The 20,952-nt window shown below is 43.7% G+C and overlaps 2 protein-coding genes across 5 annotated transcripts in view; both read right to left on the bottom strand.

Moving 5' to 3' along the window:
- TMEM131 (transmembrane protein 131) overlaps positions 1-20,952 on the bottom strand; it is a 121,498-nt gene that overhangs the window by 75,639 nt on the left and 24,907 nt on the right. For all 4 annotated transcript variants that reach the window (XM_075265169.1, XM_075265170.1, XM_075265171.1 and 1 more), the window contains exon 3: positions 9,842-9,882. In XM_075265169.1, coding sequence (XP_075121270.1) covers positions 9,842-9,882 — 41 coding nt within the window. The remainder of the gene's footprint in view (positions 1-9,841; positions 9,883-20,952) is intronic.
- INPP4A (inositol polyphosphate-4-phosphatase type I A) overlaps positions 20,634-20,952 on the bottom strand; it is a 528,838-nt gene continuing 528,519 nt past the window's right edge. The window contains exon 27 of the transcript XR_012715090.1: positions 20,634-20,664. The gene's annotated coding sequence lies outside the window, so the exon portion shown is untranslated. The remainder of the gene's footprint in view (positions 20,665-20,952) is intronic.

The raw sequence follows: 20,952 nt of genomic DNA, 5'->3' as shown, positions 1-20,952 counted from the left end.
CACAAATTGTCAAGCACTTTGCCCCAACTACAGAAATGCCCCACATGTGGATGTAAAGTGATGTATGGGCACACTGTAAAGTCCAGAGCTGAAGGATCGCTATTGGGATTTTGGAGGGCAAATTTAGCTGAAATCTGTTTCAGGCACCATGTTGCATTTGGAGAGCCCCTGAAGTGCTAGAACAGTGGAAACCCCCCCCCCCCCAAAACGACCCCATTTTGAAAACTAGACCCCTCAAGGAATTTATCAAGGGGTTTAGTGAGCACTTGGACCCTACAGGTGTTTCACAGATTTTTTTTACCATTGAGATGTGAAAATGAAAAATTACTTTTTTTCCAATAAATCGTCCATTTAGCGCCATATTTTTAATTTTTGCAAGTAGTTAGAGAATTAAGAGCCCCCCACAGTTTGTTACACAATTTCCCCTGAACACGGCAATACCCCATATGGGATCATAATCTGCTGTATGGGTACATGTTGGGGCTCAGAATGGAAAGAGCGCTATTTGGATTTTGGAGGGCATATATTGCTGGAATAGTTTTGAGGTGCCATGTCGCATTTGCAGAGCCCCTAAAGTATCAATACAATAGAAACCCCTCAAAAGTGACCCCATTTTAGAAACTACACCCGTCAAGGAATGTATCAAGTGGTATTATGATTTTGAGACTAAAAATGCTTCCCAAAAATTGAAATTTTTAAAGAAATATGCCATTTTGGTATCCAATGCATTGCACCCACTTTGTGTTGTCAGAGACCTGCACTCCTAAAACTATTAAGTGGGCCTTCCCGAGGGGCAAAAAAATTATATATGTGGGTATAAACTGCTGCTTGGGCGCACAGCAGGGCTCAGAAGGGAAGGAGCACTGCGCTTTTTAGCTTTTGGGGTACAGATTTAGAGGGACTTCCTGGGCGCCATGTTGTTTTTGCAGAGCCCTGGAGGTGCCAGTAAACTGAAATTCCCCAAGAAGTGACCCCATTTTGTAGGGGAAATTTTAGAGTCTCTGCAAAAGTGCCATGGCATCCAAAAACCAAACCGTCTAAGTCTGTGCTCCAAAAACCAAATAACCTTCTTCCCTTCTGTGTCTGGCTGGGCCCTAATATCAGTTTATACCCACATATGACATTACGTACGTTATCCGGGGTACACCAGTGTCATATATGTGCCCTAATATCAGTTTATACTCACATATGACATTACCCCGGTTACACCAGTGTCATACATGTGGCATAAACTGCAGTTTGGGCACACAGCAGGGGGCAGAAGGGAAGGAGCGCGATGCGGCTTTTGGAGTACAGATTCAGATGTTTGGTATCTAGACGCCATGTCATGTTTGTAGAGCCTGTAAGGTACCAGAAAAGTGGATTCCCCAAAGGAGTGACCGCAGTTTGAAAACTGCACCCCTAAAAGAATTTATCAGGGGGTGTAGTGTAGTATTAGTATCCCGGACGTGACTGCACAGCGGATGGCGAAGAGGGAATATATAAGCGGTGCGGAGGACATTGCAGACACTAAATTCCCTACTGTACCCCCAGTAGCTCCTATGATTGGGGGAGTCACACTGGGGTCACTTTGGGGGTCACTTCTGGTATATTTTCCCTCATAAGCTGTAAATATAGGGTGTCCCCTGATATTCGCTTGCACAGCTTATACATTCCCTGCCTGCCGCACCCAGTTGTGTTCTAATGATTTGGCGATTTTGCGTGATTTTGTCTTCACATTGGTAGAAGCTATATTTTCTTTATTTTTCTGCTGACATGGCCATATAAGGGCTTGTTGTTTGCGGGATGCGATGTATTTTGTAATGACACCATCTTGGGGTGCCTAAAACTTACTGATTACATTTTATTAACTTTTTTTGCTGGATTTAAAAGAGAAAAAATCAATTCTGGTATTGAGTTTTACCTTTTACATTTTTCGCCATGCAGCGTACAGTATAAGTAACATGTGACCTTTATTCTGCGGGTTGGTACGGTTACGGCGATACCTCATTTATGTTATTTTTTTATGCGATACTAAGTCTGCAGAACAAAAACACATTTGGGGACATAAATCAAGTGATTTTTGCATCGCCATCTTCTGAGAGGCGTAACATTTTTATTTTTCGCTTGACAGTGTTGGTTGAGGGCTTATTTTTTGCGGGACAACCTGTGCATTTTATTGGTACTATTTTGGGGTGCATATGACTTTTTGATCACTTTTTATAGCACATTTTGTAAGGTGAGATGGCGAAAAATCACTACTTCTGGCGGGTTTTTTCCGTTATTTTTTACCGCCGTTCACTGTGTACATTAAATATTGTTTCAGTTTTGTTGTACAGGTTGTTACGGACGCGACAATACCAAATATGTATTGTTTTTATTAATTTTTTGTGTTTTTTTTACATAATTCATTTTTTATAGAAAAAAGGGATTTTTGGGACTTTATAACTTTATTAATTGTTTTCAAATACTTTATTTTTTTTTTTACACTTTTTTTTTACTTGTTCTTGTGTCCCTATGGGACACATGGATCAGTGAAGATTGCATCACTGATTCTCTACTGTAGACTGAGACACAGGCTGCAGTGACAGCCTGCACGTGTCTCACTCTAGACACAGGAAGTGAGCTGTGCGGACGGGACAGCTCACTTCCAGAAGACGCCGGGAGCATTACCAGGTAAGTGAGTGCTCAGGGCTGTCTGGGGTCACTAACCTACCGGCACAGATACCGGCACCCCCCCCATCTCGGTCCAGGGGGTGCCGGCGGGGGGGGGGAGAGATCGCGGCACCCTTTGTTTGCGGTGGTCATGTTTGACCATCGCAATCAAAGGATTAAAACCTCCGATCGGTAAAAGTACCGACCGGAGGTTATGGAAAAGGTTGATAGCTGTCAGTAACAGCTATCACTCAGTTCCGATTCCACCCGCTCAGCTAGTGAGCGGGTGGAATCACCATGACGTAATATTACTTTATGGTGCGCGAAGTACCTCGCGTCCATGACGTAATAGTATGTCAAAGGTCGCTAAGGGGTTAAGCAGATTAGCTTCTGTTTTTGGGGTTCCTAAGCGGACCCAAAGAGCGGACTCTAGTGTGAACCTAGCGTAAAAAGTAAAAAAAAAAAAAAAAAGTTATACGTGTCAAAATACAGTGACACTGGGAAAATCGTTCTTTTCTGGAAAATGTGTCCTTGGTAAACACGGTGAAACACAACAAAAGCAATGTAAACATTGTATCACTGTAAATCGCATTGACCCACCACACAAAGTTGCCATGTCATTTTTAATGCGGAGCAAACGCCGTAAGAGCAAGTGCAAAAATAGTGCATATGTAGAGAAATGTATACACGGGGTTGTAGACATCACAGGAATCAATTAATATTGAAACAATTGTGTTGTTTTGTTTCAATATACATTGATGCCTGTGATGTCTACAACCCCGTGTATATATTTCTCTACATATGCTCAATATCTTTTGGGAATATACGAAATCACGTGTCCCTTTGTAGCCACATGACCTTAGGTTGCTTGCAGTCATGTGATTTTTTTTGTTTCTATGGTGAGCTCATTGATGTCATACACATTTCCGTTTTGGATTGCAATGGATTGCATCTATGTCTCCAGTTAATGTGAATATCGTTTATTCCTTTCCCCTTATAATGGTGAGTAACATGTATATTTATATATATCTTTTGAAACTACCATTTGACAGTTTGGAATGGATCAATATAAGGTTACTATACCGGATAATCGGTGATTTTATTCCTTGGACAAACTTACATTTTTTTTCTTCTCCTTAGACGTTGTTCATATGCATTTGTCTATATTAACAAAGTTTTTTGTATACTTTCTACGTCATGCAATGTAATGGTTTTGTGTGCCATTTGCATTCAACAGCTGTTTTTAATTGTATACTAGTTTTAGTTGTATTGATTGTCTTTCACCTCTGTGTACTTGGCTATAAATAATCAGGGGTCGAAGGCATTCTTATATCGCCATGAGTAAGGGACGACAGTCCCGAAACGCGTAGGCTTGTCTGCCTGAAAGCTGTGCACACGTATGTCGTGAGTTTTTCATTTTTTTCACTTACCTCTTTTTTATGTCTGGTGCTTTAATATGGTTTTATATTTTTTGGAAATAAAGGTTATTTTTTATGATACACCTTTCTGTGCTGAGGACTTTTTTGCTATGTTTTGTATCTCCTTTCTACCCTAATCGGAGGGTGTCTTCGGGCACTTGAGAGGGTGATTTGAATCTAAGATACCAACGAATTTAGGAGCTGTGGACATCTTTCTATGTTTATGTGTGGAATAGCCTTTCTAAAGTCTATGCAAGGAGATTAGTTAAAAATGACGTTTCCCAGAGATAGAGCCCCTTTAAAGGGTTAAAGTAATAATTCTAGTGGGAAATAATTCAACATTTTGTGAAGCATGGCAAGATTTTACTTCTGTCAACTTCCAATAAACCAAAAAGAAACTTTTTTATGGGTCCACATGAAGTCAGAAGCATACAGAATGACCCCATAGACTTCTACTGATATTTACCAGACAAACAGGTGCATAGTAAATAATGAATAACGGTAAAAAGGAAACCATATGTAACCTTCACATAACTTTTACAAAACAAACATTACTTCTCTTTTTCATGTTTAAAAATAACCATATGTATTATAAATGTCTGATCACTAACATTGGAGTTGCATAGTTGAAGTCACAAGTTTACATATAGTTTAGCCCCATTCATTTTACACAATTTCTCAGGTTTCATCCTTGCACACATTCCCTTTCTTAGGTCAGTTAGGTCCACTACTATATATTAAAGCCCAACTCTAGATTTATTATGCTACTACCTTGTAGTACAGGGCATAACATTGTAACGTGAACAGCGCACCTTGTATAGTGCTTACTTTATTCAACCTCCAAACGCTCTCTGAGGCTGGTCATGTGATCTACAGACTAATCTGCAGATTCACACACCAGGCACAATTCCCTGATTTCTGTGGAAATCTATGATAGTGTAAGATCCAGGCTCTCACACACTTACATAGAAAAAGTGACTTCTGACTGACTTGTTGATTCACACACCAGCAGGATGTCACTTTTCTATGTAACTAGGAGAACGTGGACCTTATGCTCTCCTACTTCAAAATCAGAAACTTCCAGCTAGTGAGTGAATCAGCAGGTCAGTCTGCCGATCACATGACTAGCCGCGGAGACCATTCAGACACTGAATAAAGTGAACAATGCAACTGGTGAGCGAGTGCTTCGTACACTTTACATTAGTATGCTCTGCTTTACAGAGTTATAGCATAATAAATTTGGCTGGAGATTAGCTTTAAAGTAGTCCCAGGGATATACAGGTTTTGGCAAGGAGGCTGAGGAAAGTGGGGGCCTCCCCTCCTCACCCACCCCTCACTGACATAATACTTAGGCCCGGTTCACATCTGTGCATGGGTTTCTGTTCAGGGAGTCCATTTGGGGACCCTCAAAAGGAAACCTAGTCTGCATAAAAAAGCAGTTACCTTAGGAAACCCACAGACCCCATAGACTATAATGGGCTCCGTGTGGTTTCCGCACAAAAATGTGGAGAGAAAAGTGCTGCTTGCAGCGCCTTTCTCTCCCCATTTTTCATGCGGAGAGGGGAATGGAATGACTTGAACGCAGATGTGAACCGGGCCTTCCCTGTCCCCAATTCTCTGGTGTCTCCAACAGAGTTCCTACTGCGCCCGGGGGTTTTGTTCCAGTGGACATGACCGTCAAGGCCGATCAAGGGCCTAGGATTTGAGTCAGGGTATTGCAGTTGACTTATACTAGCAACGTCCTGATTCCTTTCCATAGGCCGTCGATTGGTCTCAGAGGTCATGTGAGGTGAGATCTTCTGACCGGACAGCAACAGAGGACAAAGTACCAGGGATAGGCAAGTAAGTTTTTGTTTTTATTTTTCACCTTCCCCGGCCTCTTTGCTGAAACTAGTATAATATCCCAGACAACCCCTTTAGGAATGTGAAGTGTCAGAATACTACTATAGAAATCATGTATAGTTTACTGTAAAGCGCTGCGGAATATATTGGCACTATACAAGCAAGCATAATAAATAAATATTTTGTAGCATTGCCTTTAAAGGGGTTTTCCAGGCAAAAAAAAAAAAGAATTATTATTTTTTTTTTTAAAGTCTGTTATTAATGGGTTAATAAGTGCACTCAAATACCTTTAGCAGTGTTTTGAGTGATTTCTGGGTTTCTTTGGGAGCTACTGGCATTCTCTGCATTTGTTTACATGGGTAGCTTCCTGCTCTCTTCTCCTACAACTACCATGATGCATTGCTCATCACTCACACCACCTGCCTGTTTCCCTAGCTAGCCCGCGGACTACAAGCCCTAGCTACCCAACTCAGACCGGCACCTCCACCCCATCATACTTACCTGCCTTCCTGTCCTGTTCTGTGCCACCAGCTTATTCTCTTTACTTCTTCTGATACAATAGACAGAGTGCCAGCAGTTGGGCTATATTGTGAATACATTAGAGGATGGATCCTTCTATCCACATTTAAAGGAAATAATGTTTCATGCCCAGAAGATATGAACATGAAGATAAGATAAGATAATCCTTTAATAGTCCCACAGTGGGGAAATTTCAGCATGACAGGTAAGTATGACGGAGGGGGAAGGGGGGGGGGATGTTGGAGGGTAGTATTGGTAATGTTCTATTTCTGACCCACCCATCTGGGCACATTTACACTTTACTTTTTATAAAGTAAGAAAGTTAGAAGTGGGGGGGGTTACTTTAGGGTACAATTATTTTATCTCGGACAACTCCCTTTTTAGGGGTTATTTGGTTTCTACAGTTGATATGGCCTTCCTATTATTAGATCAGCTGATGTCTGACACCCAGAACCCCTGCAGATCACCTGTACTAAGATGGAGCAGCTCTCAGTAATGTTTGCATACCACAAGCCGCTCTGCTCACTGACTGCACAAACTAAGCAACTAAGCAACCATTAATGCTAGAAACCAGATAACCCCTTTAAATTGTTCAACCTGCATCAAACATTTTGGGCAGCCTTCAAAAAGCTTCTCATAATTTGTTGGTAGAATTTTGGACTATCGAGACCCTATTAATGGGACCACCAACAATCACTAGAAGAGCGGTCCCACACAACCACAGTGAGAAGTAGATAGAATAAGTGGGGGCTGAACATGTGTGCTGCTGCTCTTGTCATAGCTAGAAGACTGACAGTTCCTCTTTGTAAGTGCCTATTATCTCACACAGCCTATGGAAATGCTTGAACCACTTTATTGTTGTGGCTGATCAGTGTATGAGACACCATTAAGACTTCTGTATCAGCACTATAATATGCTTTCAGACGTTCAACACAAAGCTCAATGAAAAGATTATAGGTTATTGCTGTTAGTGCTCCCAGTAGGAATGCACAGAGTGACAAGTCACCACAGTCAGGCACTCCCATACAAGGGCGCTGTCATGTCTTCCGCTCCTTGCCTTGTAGAGAGCAGCCAATCATTAGGAGCCACTTCACACACCTCTCCTGCTCTATTTATAGGGGAAGTACTAGCTGCCGCAATGACTCACTCACATTAGAAAACACACATCTGTAAACGCACAAAGTCTCTCCAGCACTTCTGCCAACCAGTAAATGGCCTGCATAGCAGATCTCCATAGAGAACAAGGCAGGGAGCAGCCTGACAGCTTCTGCACATTTTAGGGAAATGAGGTAAAGCAAGCCGCTGTTCAGAGGTAAAAGCATAAAGTTAATATAATGTGAATTAACAAAAAGGTTATCCACACGACATCGCAGATTTCACCTCGGAGCTGACACTGTCACGCTGTATTACCTTATGTAGATGGACAAAGCACACTCACATCCAACAGCTGTTATTGCTAAACTTGCAATGTGTGCACATGATCCAACCAGAATAGTAAATGTGTGTAAATGGCGGCTTAAGTCGGGGACCAGATAATGAAGAAAACTGTACAGATATTTAATGTGTTAGAAAAGATGTCACTTTAGCCACAATTCATTTTGTGAAATGTTTGATCAACTATTTTGGGCCCCATAAGCCTTAACTATGGAGTACTCTGAACCAGTGGAAACATATTCACAATTCATTGCAAAGGCCTTGAAAACAGAATCCAAAAGAGAAGAACTCCAGTACCCAGCAGCAGATGAGACCAGGCTGGTTAGGGGCTGATACAGGCTGCACAACACACTGAACTATAGTACAGCATTCTGCACAATTACATTTAAAGGGGTTTTCCAGGACTTTAAAACCGATGACTGATGTTTGAGAAATGTCAGATCAGTGGGGTCAGATACACTGCGATCAGTTGTTTGAGAAGGGATCAGAGCTCCAGTGAGCACAACATACTATTTGTAGTCCGTAATGTCACATTCATTTGGATAAAGGGGACTGACTTGCAATACCAAACATAGCCATTATACCATCAATGGAAATGTCCTTTCTATGCAGTAAAGAGGCCTCCTCAACAGCTGATCTGCAGAGGTGCCACTAATCTGATTCTCATTCCTAAAGATTGATCATCAATATCAAAATCTTGGAAAAACCTCTTAAGCTAATTGTATGGTCCCAGATCAGAGGCAACAGTTTAAGCATGTTCAAGCATGACAGTTCTATTCTACTGTTCACTTCAAAATTTTGTAGAAAAAGTCTACCCAGAGGAGTGTGTTAAAGTCTATGGGTGACAGGGATAAAAAGCTACCAGATATCTGTAGCAAGGGTTTATCTCCCGGGAAACAAAGAACCAGCCATACAGAACCTTCCACCCTGAAGGCAGACACTGCTTTCCTCATACACTTTATAGGTTCAGCATCCCATTGAAATCATGGCAAACATTAAACTTCAAAGAAACAATAGAAAGTTGTCTGAATCCTCTGGTATCTGCAGGATCTGCCAACTCTGTTACGTCAAGTTCACATTATTGTTCGAGTCTCCATAGGAAAAATAGTCTCAGATTCCACTTAAATTCGGTGGAGAGAAAAGTCCTGCAAGGAGGACTGAAACGGGCAAAGACCCGTCAGACTCAATTTTATTCTACGGGGTCCACGTGCAACCACTTTTTAAGCGGACAGGGCCTCTGTCTTTTGGAAAAGAAACCTGAACGCTAGAGTGAACCTAGCATTATACATATAGGAGTGCTCTGGTTGTCCACCGATCACACATTCGGGGAAACAAATCTTTAAACATTTGTTTTGCCCCCAACAAATGTCATAAAGAAACACCTACTGAACAAGGGTATTACTGACAGTATAAAAGGTGTATGGATACATTTAGGTTTTCAGTGGATGACACAAAAACAGCAGCTGCAGAAGAGATTGCACTACAACAAGTACAGAGCCTAAAGGTTAGAGGTCATTCACACTTCTGGTTTTTTAACTCTCTATATACACAGAACTAATTTAAGTATAAGCGTAAAACTAAACAATAATAATGATTACAATACTGATAATATAAAAAAAAAAAACCACACACTTTCAATAGTACACACTGATGTTTCTGGTATAGAAAGCCATGCCTAAGACATGACATTTGTTTCCACTGCCGCATGGTTTCACAGGAAGCCAGTTCAGTTAAGAGCACAAATAATTTTACATTGCCAATCTAAAAATATTCAACACAGTCATAAGTTGTAAGTGAAAATCTAAGTTTCACTATTGATTCTCTGACATTAATAGGGTTATGCTTGAGGTATCACAAAGGAAACCGCAAAGGCGCCTTGAACAGTAAAATCAATAGCCCTGTCCACAGTGTAACACAGTCCCAGGCTCTCCTCTAAGCAGAAGACTCCCAGGAATTCTGTCAGGAAAGGAAAGCAGCACCGAGGAATGACTTACCTTTTCTGCTGATATGAACTGAGGCCGATGGTGGTCTCTGTCTGTAAATAAACAGTAGAAGCAGTCAGGTAAGATTCAAGACCACCAGGAACTTAATCAATTGTCACAACAAAGACAAACACAGTCCATTATCATACGGATCAACCAAAAAAAAACAACAACAAAAAAAAAAACACGCTAACTGATGTAACGGTATCCATTTTTACACAAATCATAATTGTTTGTTATGATACAGTCTTTTTCCATTATGCTTTCTGTGCAAACTCAAAAGAACAGATACATAACCATCACCTGTTACCCATGAACATTAAATTAAAATTATTTATATACTAGCTGGTACCCGCGACTTCGTCTGCGGTGATTGTAGAAGTGGGTATATACAGGCGTGGGTAAGGTTTTCGTACTGTGTATAAGGTATGGGATATGAAATGTAAGTTTGTATCTTGTTTTTGCTGTATTTCAGAGAATACGTGAGACTTTTGTGTTGAATGTAATTTGTATTGGAGCTGCTATACGGTGTTGTGAGAAACTTTACATAGTGACTTTGGGACAGAAGTATTTGAAGTTAACCCTTTCCCGCCGATGGCATTTTTTGATTTTCATTTTTGACTCCCCTCCTTCTAAACCCCATAACTTTTTTATTTCTCCGTTCCCAGAGCCATATGAGGTCTTAATTTTTCCGGGACAAATGTTTCTTCATGATGCCACCATTGTTTATTCTATATAATGTACTGGGAAGCAGGGAAAAAATTCAGAATGGGGTGGATTTGAAGAAAAAAGGCATTTCTGCGACTTTCTTACGGGCTTTGGTTTTACGGTGTTCACTGTGCAACCAAAATTACATGTCCCCTGTATTCTGTGTTTCGTTACGATTCCGGGGATACCAAATTTATATGGTTTTATTTACATTTTGACCCCTTAAAAAAAATTCAAAACTGTGTTAAATTATTTTTTGAAAAGTCGCCATATTCCGACAGCCTTAACTTTTTTATACGTGCGTGTACGGGGATGTATAGGGCGTCTTTTTTTGCGGGACTGGGTGTACTTTTTAGTTCTACCATTTTCGGGAAATGTTATTGCTTTGATCACTTTTTATTAAAATTTTTATCAGAATCGAAACAGTGGAAAAATGGCGGTTTGGCACTTTTTACCATTTTTCCCGCTACGGCGTTTACCGAACACGAAAAATATTTGTATAGCTTTGTAGAGCGGGCGATTTCGTACGTAGGGATACCTAACATGTATGTGTTTCACAGTTTTTAACTACTTTTATATGTGTTCTAGGGAAAGGGGGGGTGATTTGAATTTTTAATCCTTTTTATTTTTTATATTTTTTTTTACTTTTTTAAACTTTTTTTTTGCATTTATTAGACCGCCTAGGGGTATTGACATGGGTGGGCGGTGTCGCGGATTGTCAGAGCGGTGGGGGTCGGCAAACATGGCTGCTCCGGAGCGTTAAAGAGCGCCTCCTGGAGTATCGTTAAGGTGAGGGGCAAAGTGGTAAAGTATATGTATATAAGATTGTGTGGGGTTAGGGGCGAGGCTGTAGAGGGCAATAGGAATTTTGTGGCTTGCTATGGTCCAAAGTGTGTGAGATTGCAGAGATGGTGGTGTGAGTTTGGCTTTTGTGGGGGTCCTGGCACAAACGTATGTGTGCTATTGTGACGAAAAGTGGCCTATTGCGCAATCGAGTGTAGTGACTGTTTGTGGAAAATTTCAGCCAAATCGGTGGAGCGGTTTTTCCGTGATTGAGGAACAAACATCCGAACATCCAAACTCACAAACCCACAAACTTTCACATTTATAATATTAATAGGATTAAAAAATATATATATATTTTTTTTATTTTGTACTAAAAGTCCTGCGCCCTTTGTTAAAGGTCTTATTTAGTAACATCCTATAACTAATCTAGCAAAAACAGACAAATAGAGAACATTAAAAATCCCACTGAAATGAATAGGATTTTTGACAGGTCTGTTTGGGGCCATTGCTAACATACTCTGACAGATGCCAACAATGGACACAAATAATGGTAGTGTGAACACACCCTAATAGGCAAGGGAATATTTACAGAGACTTGTTTCGCTACATAGGTCAGCCACCAAATAACCCCTCCCACGGCCCAAAACAGAATGTTGCTCTGTAAGGGATCATTCTAATATTACAGTAATTTGTACAATATCACTAGAAAATGCCGCTGGTGGACATAGGCCAACAATACATGGATAGACATTTATTTCAATATTCATCAAGTAATACTGTATTTTGCCACTGTCTGTGCAGTGTCAGTGTAGGAGAAATGTCTGGATAGAAGAGGCTTCTGATCTTTGTTCTCAAGTATAGCCGGGAGGTATAGCAGACGTGCCGGGAGGTATAGCAGACGTGCCGGGAGGTATAGCAGACGTGCCGGGAGGTATAGCAGACGTGCCGGGAGGTATAGCAGACGTGCCGGGAGGTATAGCAGACGTGCCGGGAGGTATAGCAGACCATGGCTACCTACCTGGAGAGAATACGCCACCCCAAACACAGACAGACCCTGAGCCGGTACAGACTGAGCGCCCACAACCTGGAGATGGAGACGGGGCGACACAGGCAGACGTACAAGCCACGGGAGAACAGACTGTGCCAGCACTGTGACCAGGGGGCCCTAGAAGACGAGACCCACTTCCTGCTACACTGCACCAAATACTCAGCTGTGAGGGCCGTCTACTACCAAAGACTCTCTGCCCACATCCCAGACTTCATATCTGCAGACGAGAAGAGGAAACTCTACATCCTACTGGGAGAAGAAGAGGCCACTGTGGAGATCGCTGCCCAATACGTGTCCAGCTGTCACCAAACAAGAGGAAGATGAGACTCCACGGACTGTTATACCCCAAACCACCTGCCCCACCCCACCTCCCCATATAGTAGTCACCAACTAAGAGGAAGATGAGACTCTACGGACTGTTATACCCCAAACCTCCTGCCCCACCCCACCTCCCCATATAGCGGTCACCAACTAAGAGGAAGTTAAGACTTCATGGACTGTTATACCCCAAATCAGCCACCCCCTTACCCCATACTCTCACACTCGACTCAAACTCCCCCCCACACACACACACACACTTTACTAGCTTTGGCAATGCCAAATATCCATTCGGACGTGCCAATAAAGCCTATTTGATTTGATTATAGCAGACGTGCCGGGAGCTATAGCAGACGTGGAAGTGCCAGGAGGTAGAGCAGAAGTGCCGGGACGTAGAGCAGAAGTGCCAGGAGGTAGAGCAGAAGTGCCAGGAGGTACAGCAGAAGTGCCAGGAGGTACAGCAGAAGTGCCAGGAGGTATAGGGCCCCACAGGCTAACTCTTGTTACATGTAGCTAACATTACCAAATAAATCTTACTTGGGTTTCCAAATTATCACTTGTCTATGTACAAGCCAAGTAGTCTTTGGCACTGCAGCAACACTTGTGGTTTTGCCTACAGAACTACAAACTACAACTACAGGCTTTCGGCAAACACTTCTCTACACAAACCCCTGTGTGTATGGGGAGGTATACCAGCTTTCTTCTAAAGCATTATTTCAACTTTTTACTGGATTCAATTATTATTTATCCGGTAAATGTTGTTAGGTCTATCTTCACTATAATGCTGCAAACACTCATCTTACTAAATATATTAATGGATTCTATTCTATAATCCTGTAAGCGTTTTACCTGTTAATAATTTACTACACAGTCAGCGGCTATAACTTTTCATAAAAAGATGAAATTGAAAGAAGCTGAATCCTGACCCCTGGGCAGTGAACATGGAGCAATAAAGCAAGGGAATAGTATTGCTCAGAATTAGCTTTGTTTTCTTCCACTCTTTATTTTTTTTCTTTCATTACGTACCTATTCCCCAACATATATAATTCAGTTACGCTAGATTCTCACTAGTATTCAGGTTTCGGTTCTTCAGGTCTGCTTGAGGACCCAGAAAACAGAAACCCAATCTGCTTAAAAAGGGGTTACCTGTGGAAATACACCAGAAACTGGGTCTGCCTGTTTTCCACCGAGCATTCTTCAAGTGGAATGGAGAACAAAATCCCCAAATGGTAAACAAGCGCAGATGTAAACCCAGCATTAGTACTGCCTTATTAGATTAAAGGGATGCTACCATTAAAACCTTTTTGTTAGTCGTTGACACGTCGGAATAGCCTTAAGAAAGGCTATTCTTCTCCTACCTTTAGAAGTCTTCTCCGCGCCACCGTTCGGTAGATATTCCGTTTTTAGTCTTTATGCAAATGAGGGCGGGCACAAGCACTCAAACAGCACTGGGGGTGTCCCCAATGCTGTGAGAGAACTCCGCAGCGACGCCTTTCTTAAGGCTATTCCAACGTGTCAACGACACAAAAAAAAAAAAGTTTTTAATGGTAGTATCCCTTTAAGCTAATCCATCTCTTCAGCTGGGTCAAGTGTTCTCTTTTGACCTAGTTTGCCTTTCTATCTCCAAACATTTCTGCATTCATGTATTACTATACATGAATGAACAGAGGATCACAACGTCACTGCTGATAACGAGACTGACTCCTGTCACAAAGTTATGGGTCGGAGAGGGGAAAATCACAGCTCAGCCTCCTTTACTGTATACTTAGATTATTTATTTTACATTGGCCCCCCCCAGCAGGCAGAGACAGTAAAGTTTCCAGCTGCCCTTGGGATTCTGAGGTATCATGGAATGAATAGAGCACAAATACCTAAGAGTGGAGATGTTCTGGTCACAAGTAAAAAGGATTATGATGGCACAGACAGGAATACAATATATGCAGGTGCAGTGATGGAAAAATAAGCTTTGGCTAGACTGTTTCTGAAATCTGCGTTTAACGTACATCATAAAACATACTAGGTCTGTGATTTCAGTTGCAACAAAAGGGATGCACAGGATTATAAAGTATAGCTATTGTCTTCCAAAAACAGTGCCTTTTTAATAAAAAACAAAAACAAAAAAACAACACTTGTCAGACCCCTTACATTGCCCTAAGTATAAGTAGTTACTGCCACATATTACTGTGCATATGGAGAGATTGTCAAGGTGGTGGGAGATGGCGCTGGCCTGTGTACAGCAGAGTTTAACATACTTTCTCCAAAACCACCTTTAGGACATCCATAAGTGATGCTGAAATCATTGCGTTTGACACTACAACATGCTGCACTCAGTCCTGACAAGTTCCCTTTAAATTCTGGACAACTCCCTTTAATTACGCTACAGTAGGTTCTATAGCAATCACCCAGGTTAAATACGCCCTATAAAGACACCTGGCTGGCACAATTGTGCAATTCTGAAAGAAGAGTTTTTCTTCTAGGTGTACGGCTATCTGGTAGTTTTCTGAAAACCTAGTTGTGGAGTAGTTGCCTATAGCAACCTAGAGAAACTCTTCTTGCCAGAGACCTTTGGAAAGCTGGAAACTTTTCCTTTGCAGTAGGATTTGATAAATCTCTTTTAGTGAGCCCAGTCAGAAGTTTGCACAGGAATAGTTTCCACTAGGTATGTACATTTATGTTTGACGTGAAGCTAGAGGGCGTTTGTTTTTGCAGGTCCTGACTTCATTGACTATAAGTGACATGTGCAGGATGAGTGAAGGATCTATTGTGTTATTACAGGTCAAAGTCTGTGCAACACTGATACATAGTGATCTAATGTACTGTACTATGTACTAAAATAATAATAAACCTTAATAACTCAAATCATTTGTATAACATCCGTACAGCAATATCATGTACAAACAGAGGAAATATTAATATGTTGAAACTAATGGATGCAAAGTGGCTTCACTGTTAATGGGAGCAGCCCCTTCTCTGCCTGACACACACATGTATATTATATGCACTGGCAAAAATGTATAAGTCTGCTTAGTATTGAATAATAGGGGATAAACCATATCCTTCATAAATATATGTTCATGTACCAATATTAGCTTCACGGGATAAACCACAGTCCTATCACACCTTCAGCATTAGAGCTTGTTTAGATAAGAATTAGAGATGAGCGAACACTAAAATGTTCGAGGTTCGAAATTCGATTCGAACAGCCGCTCACTGTTCGAGTGTTCGAATGGGTTTCGAACCCCATTATAGTCTATGGGGAACATAAACTCGTTAAGGGGGAAACCCAAATTCGTGTCTGGAGGGTCACCAAGTCCACTATGACACCCCAGGAAATGATACCAACACCCTGGAATGACACTGGGACAGCAGGGGAAGCATGTCTGGGGGCATAAAAGTCACTTTATTTCATGGAAATCCCTGTCAGTTTGCGATTTTCGCAAGCTAACTTTTCCCCATAGAAATGCATTGGCTAGTGCTGATTGGCCAGAGTACGGAACTCGACCAATCAGCGCTGGCTCTGCTGGAGGAGGCGGAGTCTAAGATAGCTCCACACCAGTCTCCATTCAGGTCCGACCTTAGACTCCGCCTCCTCCGGCAGAGCCAGCGCTGATTGGCCGAAGGCTGGCCAATGCATTCCTATGCGAATGCAGACTTAGCAGTGCTGAGTCAGTTTTGCTCAACTACACATCTGATGCACACTCGGCACTGCTACATCAGATGTAGCAATCTGATGTAGCAGAGCCGAGGGTGCACTAGAACCCCTGTGCAAACTCAGTTCACGCTAATAGAATGCATTGGCCAGCGCTGATTGGCCAATGCATTCTATTAGCCCGATGAAGTAGAGCTGAATGTGTGTGCTAAGCACACTCATTCAGCACTGCTTCATCACGCCAATACAATGCATTAGCCAGTGCTGATTGGCCAGAGTACGGAATTCGGCCAATCAGCGCTGGCTCTGCTGGAGGAGGCGGAGTCTAAGATCGCTCCACACCAGTCTCCATTCAGGTCCGACCTTAGACTCCGCCTCCTCCGGCAGAGCCAGCGCTGATTGGCCGAAGGCTGGCCAATGCATTCCTATGCGAATGCAGACTTAGCAGTGCTGAGTCAGTTTTGCTCAACTACACATCTGATGCACACTCGGCACTGCTACATCAGATGTAGCAATCTGATGTAGCAGAGCCGAGGGTGCACTAGAACCCCTGTGCAAACTCAGTTCACGCTAATAGAATGCATTGGCCAGCGCTGATTGGCCAATGCATTCTATTGGCCCGATTAAGTAGAGCTGAATGTGTGTGCTAAGCACACACATTCAGCACTGCTTCATCACGCCAATACAATGCATTAGCCAGTGCTGATTGGCCAGAGTACGGAATTCGGCCAATCAGCGCTGGCTCTGCTGGAGGAGGCGGAGTCTAAGATCGCTCCACACCAGTCTCCATTCAGGTCCGACCTTAGACTCCGCCTCCTCCGGCAGAGCCAGCGCTGATTGGCCGAAGGCTGGCCAATGCATTCCTATGCGAATGCAGACTTAGCAGTGCTGAGTCAGTTTTGCTCAACTACACATCTGATGCACACTCGGCACTGCTACATCAGATGTAGCAATCTGATGTAGCAGAGCCGAGGGTGCACTAGAACCCCTGTGCAAACTCAGTTCACGCTAATAGAATGCATTGGCCAGCGCTGATTGGCCAATGCATTCTATTAGCCCGATGAAGTAGAGCTGAATGTGTGTGCTAAGCACACTCATTCAGCACTGCTTCATCACGCCAATACAATGCATTAGCCAGTGCTGATTGGCCAGAGTACGGAATTCGGCCAATCAGCGCTGGCTCTGCTGGAGGAGGCGGAGTCTAAGATCGCTCCACACCAGTCTCCATTCAGGTCCGACCTTAGACTCCGCCTCCTCCGGCAGAGCCAGCGCTGATTGGCCGAAGGCTGGCCAATGCATTCCTATGCGAATGCAGACTTAGCAGTGCTGAGTCAGTTTTGCTCAACTACACATCTGATGCACACTCGGCACTGCTACATCAGATGTAGCAATCTGATGTAGCAGAGCCGAGGGTGCACTAGAACCCCTGTGCAAACTCAGTTCACGCTAATAGAATGCATTGGCCAGCGCTGATTGGCCAATGCATTCTATTAGCCCGATGAAGTAGAGCTGAATGTGTGTGCTAAGCACACACATTCAGCACTGCTTCATCACGCCAATACAATGCATTAGCCAGTGCTGATTGGCCAGAGTACGGAATTCGGCCAATCAGCGCTGGCTCTGCTGGAGGAGGCGGAGTCTAAGATCGCTCCACACCAGTCTCCATTCAGGTCCGACCTTAGACTCCGCCTCCTCCGGCAGAGCCAGCGCTGATTGGCCGAAGGCTGGCCAATGCATTCCTATGCGAATGCAGACTTAGCAGTGCTGAGTCAGTTTTGCTCAACTACACATCTGATGCACACTCGGCACTGCTACATCAGATGTAGCAATCTGATGTAGCAGAGCCGAGGGTGCACTAGAACCCCTGTGCAAACTCAGTTCACGCTAATAGAATGCATTGGCCAGCGCTGATTGGCCAATGCATTCTATTAGCCCGATGAAGTAGAGCTGAATGTGTGTGCTAAGCACACACATTCAGCACTGCTTCATCACGCCAATACAATGCATTAGCCAGTGCTGATTGGCCAGAGTACGGAATTCGGCCAATCAGCGCTGGCTCTGCTGGAGGAGGTGGAGTCTAAGGTCGGACCTGAATGGAGACTGGTGTGGAGCGATCTTAGACTCCGCCTCCTCCAGCAGAGCCAGCGCTGATTGGCCGAATTCCGTACTCTGGCCAATCAGCGCTGGCCAATGCATTCTATTAGCTTGATGAAGCAGAGTGTGCACAAGGGTTCAAGCGCACCCTCGGCTCTGATGTAGCAGAGCTGAGGCTGCACAAGGGTTCAAGCGCACCCTCGGCTCTGATGTAGGAGAGCCGAGGGTGCACTTGAACCCTTGTGCACCCTCAGCTCTGCTACATCAGAGCCGAGGGTGCGCTTGAACCCTTGTGCACACTCTGCTTCATCAAGCTAATAGAATGCATTGGCCAGCGCTGATTGGCCAATGTATTCTATTAGCCTGATGAAGTAGAGCTGAATGTGTGTGCTAAGCACACACATTCAGCTCTACTTCATCGGGCTAATAGAATGCATTGGCCAGCGCTGATTGGCCAGAGTACGGAACTCGACCAATCAGCGCTGGCTCTGCTGGAGGAGGCGGAGTCTAAGATCGCTCCACACCAGTCTCCATTCAGGTCCGACCTTAGACTCCGCCTCCTCCAGCAGAGCCAGCGCTGATTGGCCGAATTCCGTACTCTGGCCAATCAGCACTGGCTAATGCATTGTATTGGCTTGATGAAGCAGTGCTGAATGTGTGTGCTTAGCACACACATTCAGCTCTACTTCATCGGGCTAATAGAATGCATTGGCCAATCAGCGCTGGCCAATGCATTCTATTAGCGTGAACTGAGTTTGCACAGGGGTTCTAGTGCACCCTCGGCTCTGCTACATCAGATTGCTACATCTGATGTAGCAGTGCCGAGTGTGCATCAGATGTGTAGTTGAGCAAAACTGACTCAGCACTGCTAAGTCTGCATTCGCATAGGAATGCATTGGCCAGCCTTCGGCCAATCAGCGCTGGCTCTGCCGGAGGAGGCGGAGTCTACGGTCGGACCTGAATGGAGACTGGTGTGGAGCGATCTTAGACTCCGCCTCCTCCAGCAGAGCCAGCGCTGATTGGTCGAGTTCCGTACTCTGGCCAATCAGCGCTGGCCAATGCATTCTATTAGCCCGATGAAGTAGAGCTGAATGTGTGTGCTTAGCACACACATTCAGCTCTACTTCATCAGGCTAATAGAATACATTGGCCAATCAGCGCTGGCCAATGCATTCTATTAGCTTGATGAAGCAGAGTGTGCACAAGGGTTCAAGCGCACCCTCGGCTCTGATGTAGCAGAGCTGAGGGTGCACAAGGGTTCAAGTGCACCCTCGGCTCTCCTACATCAGAGCCGAGGGTGCGCTTGAACCCTTGTGCAGCCTCGGCTCTGCTACATCAGAGCCGAGGGTGCGCTTGAACCCTTGTGCACACTCTGCTTCATCAAGCTAATAGAATGCATTGGCCAGCACTGATTGGCCAGAGTACGGAATTCGGCCAATCAGCGCTGGCCAATGCATCCCTATGGGAAAAAGTTTATCTCACAAAAATCACAATTACACACCCGATAGAGCCCCAAAAAGTTATTTTTAATAACATTCCCCCCTAAATAAAGGTTATCCCTAGCTATCCCTGCCTGTACAGCTATCCCTGTCTCATAGTCACAAAGTTCACATTCTCATATGACCCGGATTTGAAATCCACTATTCGTCTAAAATGGAGGTCACCTGATTTCGGCAGCCAATGACTTTTTCCAATTTTTTTCAATGCCCCCGGTGTCGTAGTTCCTGTCCCACCTCCCCTGCGCTGTTATTGGTGCAAAAAAGGCGCCAGGGAAGGTGGGAGGGGAATCGAATTTTGGCGCACTTTACCACGTGGTGTTCGATTCGATTCGAACATGGCGAACACCCTGATATCCGATCGAACATGTGTTCGATAGAACACTGTTCGCTCATCTCTACTAAGAATGTGTTTTGCATCTGTATTTGAACCCTACAAATTGTACAGCGCTGCGGAATATGTTGGTACTATATAAATTTATTATTATTATTATTACTACTACATTGAGAAGTCAGTATTGCACATCCAATGTAAGTGAATTTATTTCCACAGAAAAAAAACTGATGCAGAAATCCAATTCAACCAGAGGATCTTTTGTGAAACACATGTTGGATTTAATTGGAACATAGTTTAAAGAGGACCTTTCATCAGATTGGGGCACAGGCAGTTCTATATACTGCTGGAAACTGACAGTGCGCTGAATTCAGTGCACTATCGGCTTTCCCGATCTGTGCCCTGGGTAAAGCGCTATCGGTCCCGGTACCGTAGCGCTTTACAGTCAGAAGGGCGTTCCTGACACTGTCAGGTACATCCTTCTGCCCAGCAGCGCCTATCGCGCTGTAGAGTGTGAGCGGGGAGGAACGTCCCCTCCCTCTGCTCACAGTACTTGTCCATAGACTAGTATTATCAGGAGGGGAGGAGGCGTTCCTCCTCGCTCACACTGTGCAGCGCGATAGGCGCTGCTGTGGAGAAGGACGTTCCTGGCTGACTGTCAGAAATGCCCTTCTGACTGTAAAGTGCTAC

This window comes from Leptodactylus fuscus, chromosome 2 (genome assembly GCF_031893055.1).
Source record: "Leptodactylus fuscus isolate aLepFus1 chromosome 2, aLepFus1.hap2, whole genome shotgun sequence".
NCBI classification, from domain to species: domain Eukaryota; kingdom Metazoa; phylum Chordata; class Amphibia; order Anura; family Leptodactylidae; genus Leptodactylus; species Leptodactylus fuscus.
Note: the sequence above shows the minus strand (reverse complement) of the source record. Positions and strands in the feature narration are given on the sequence as shown.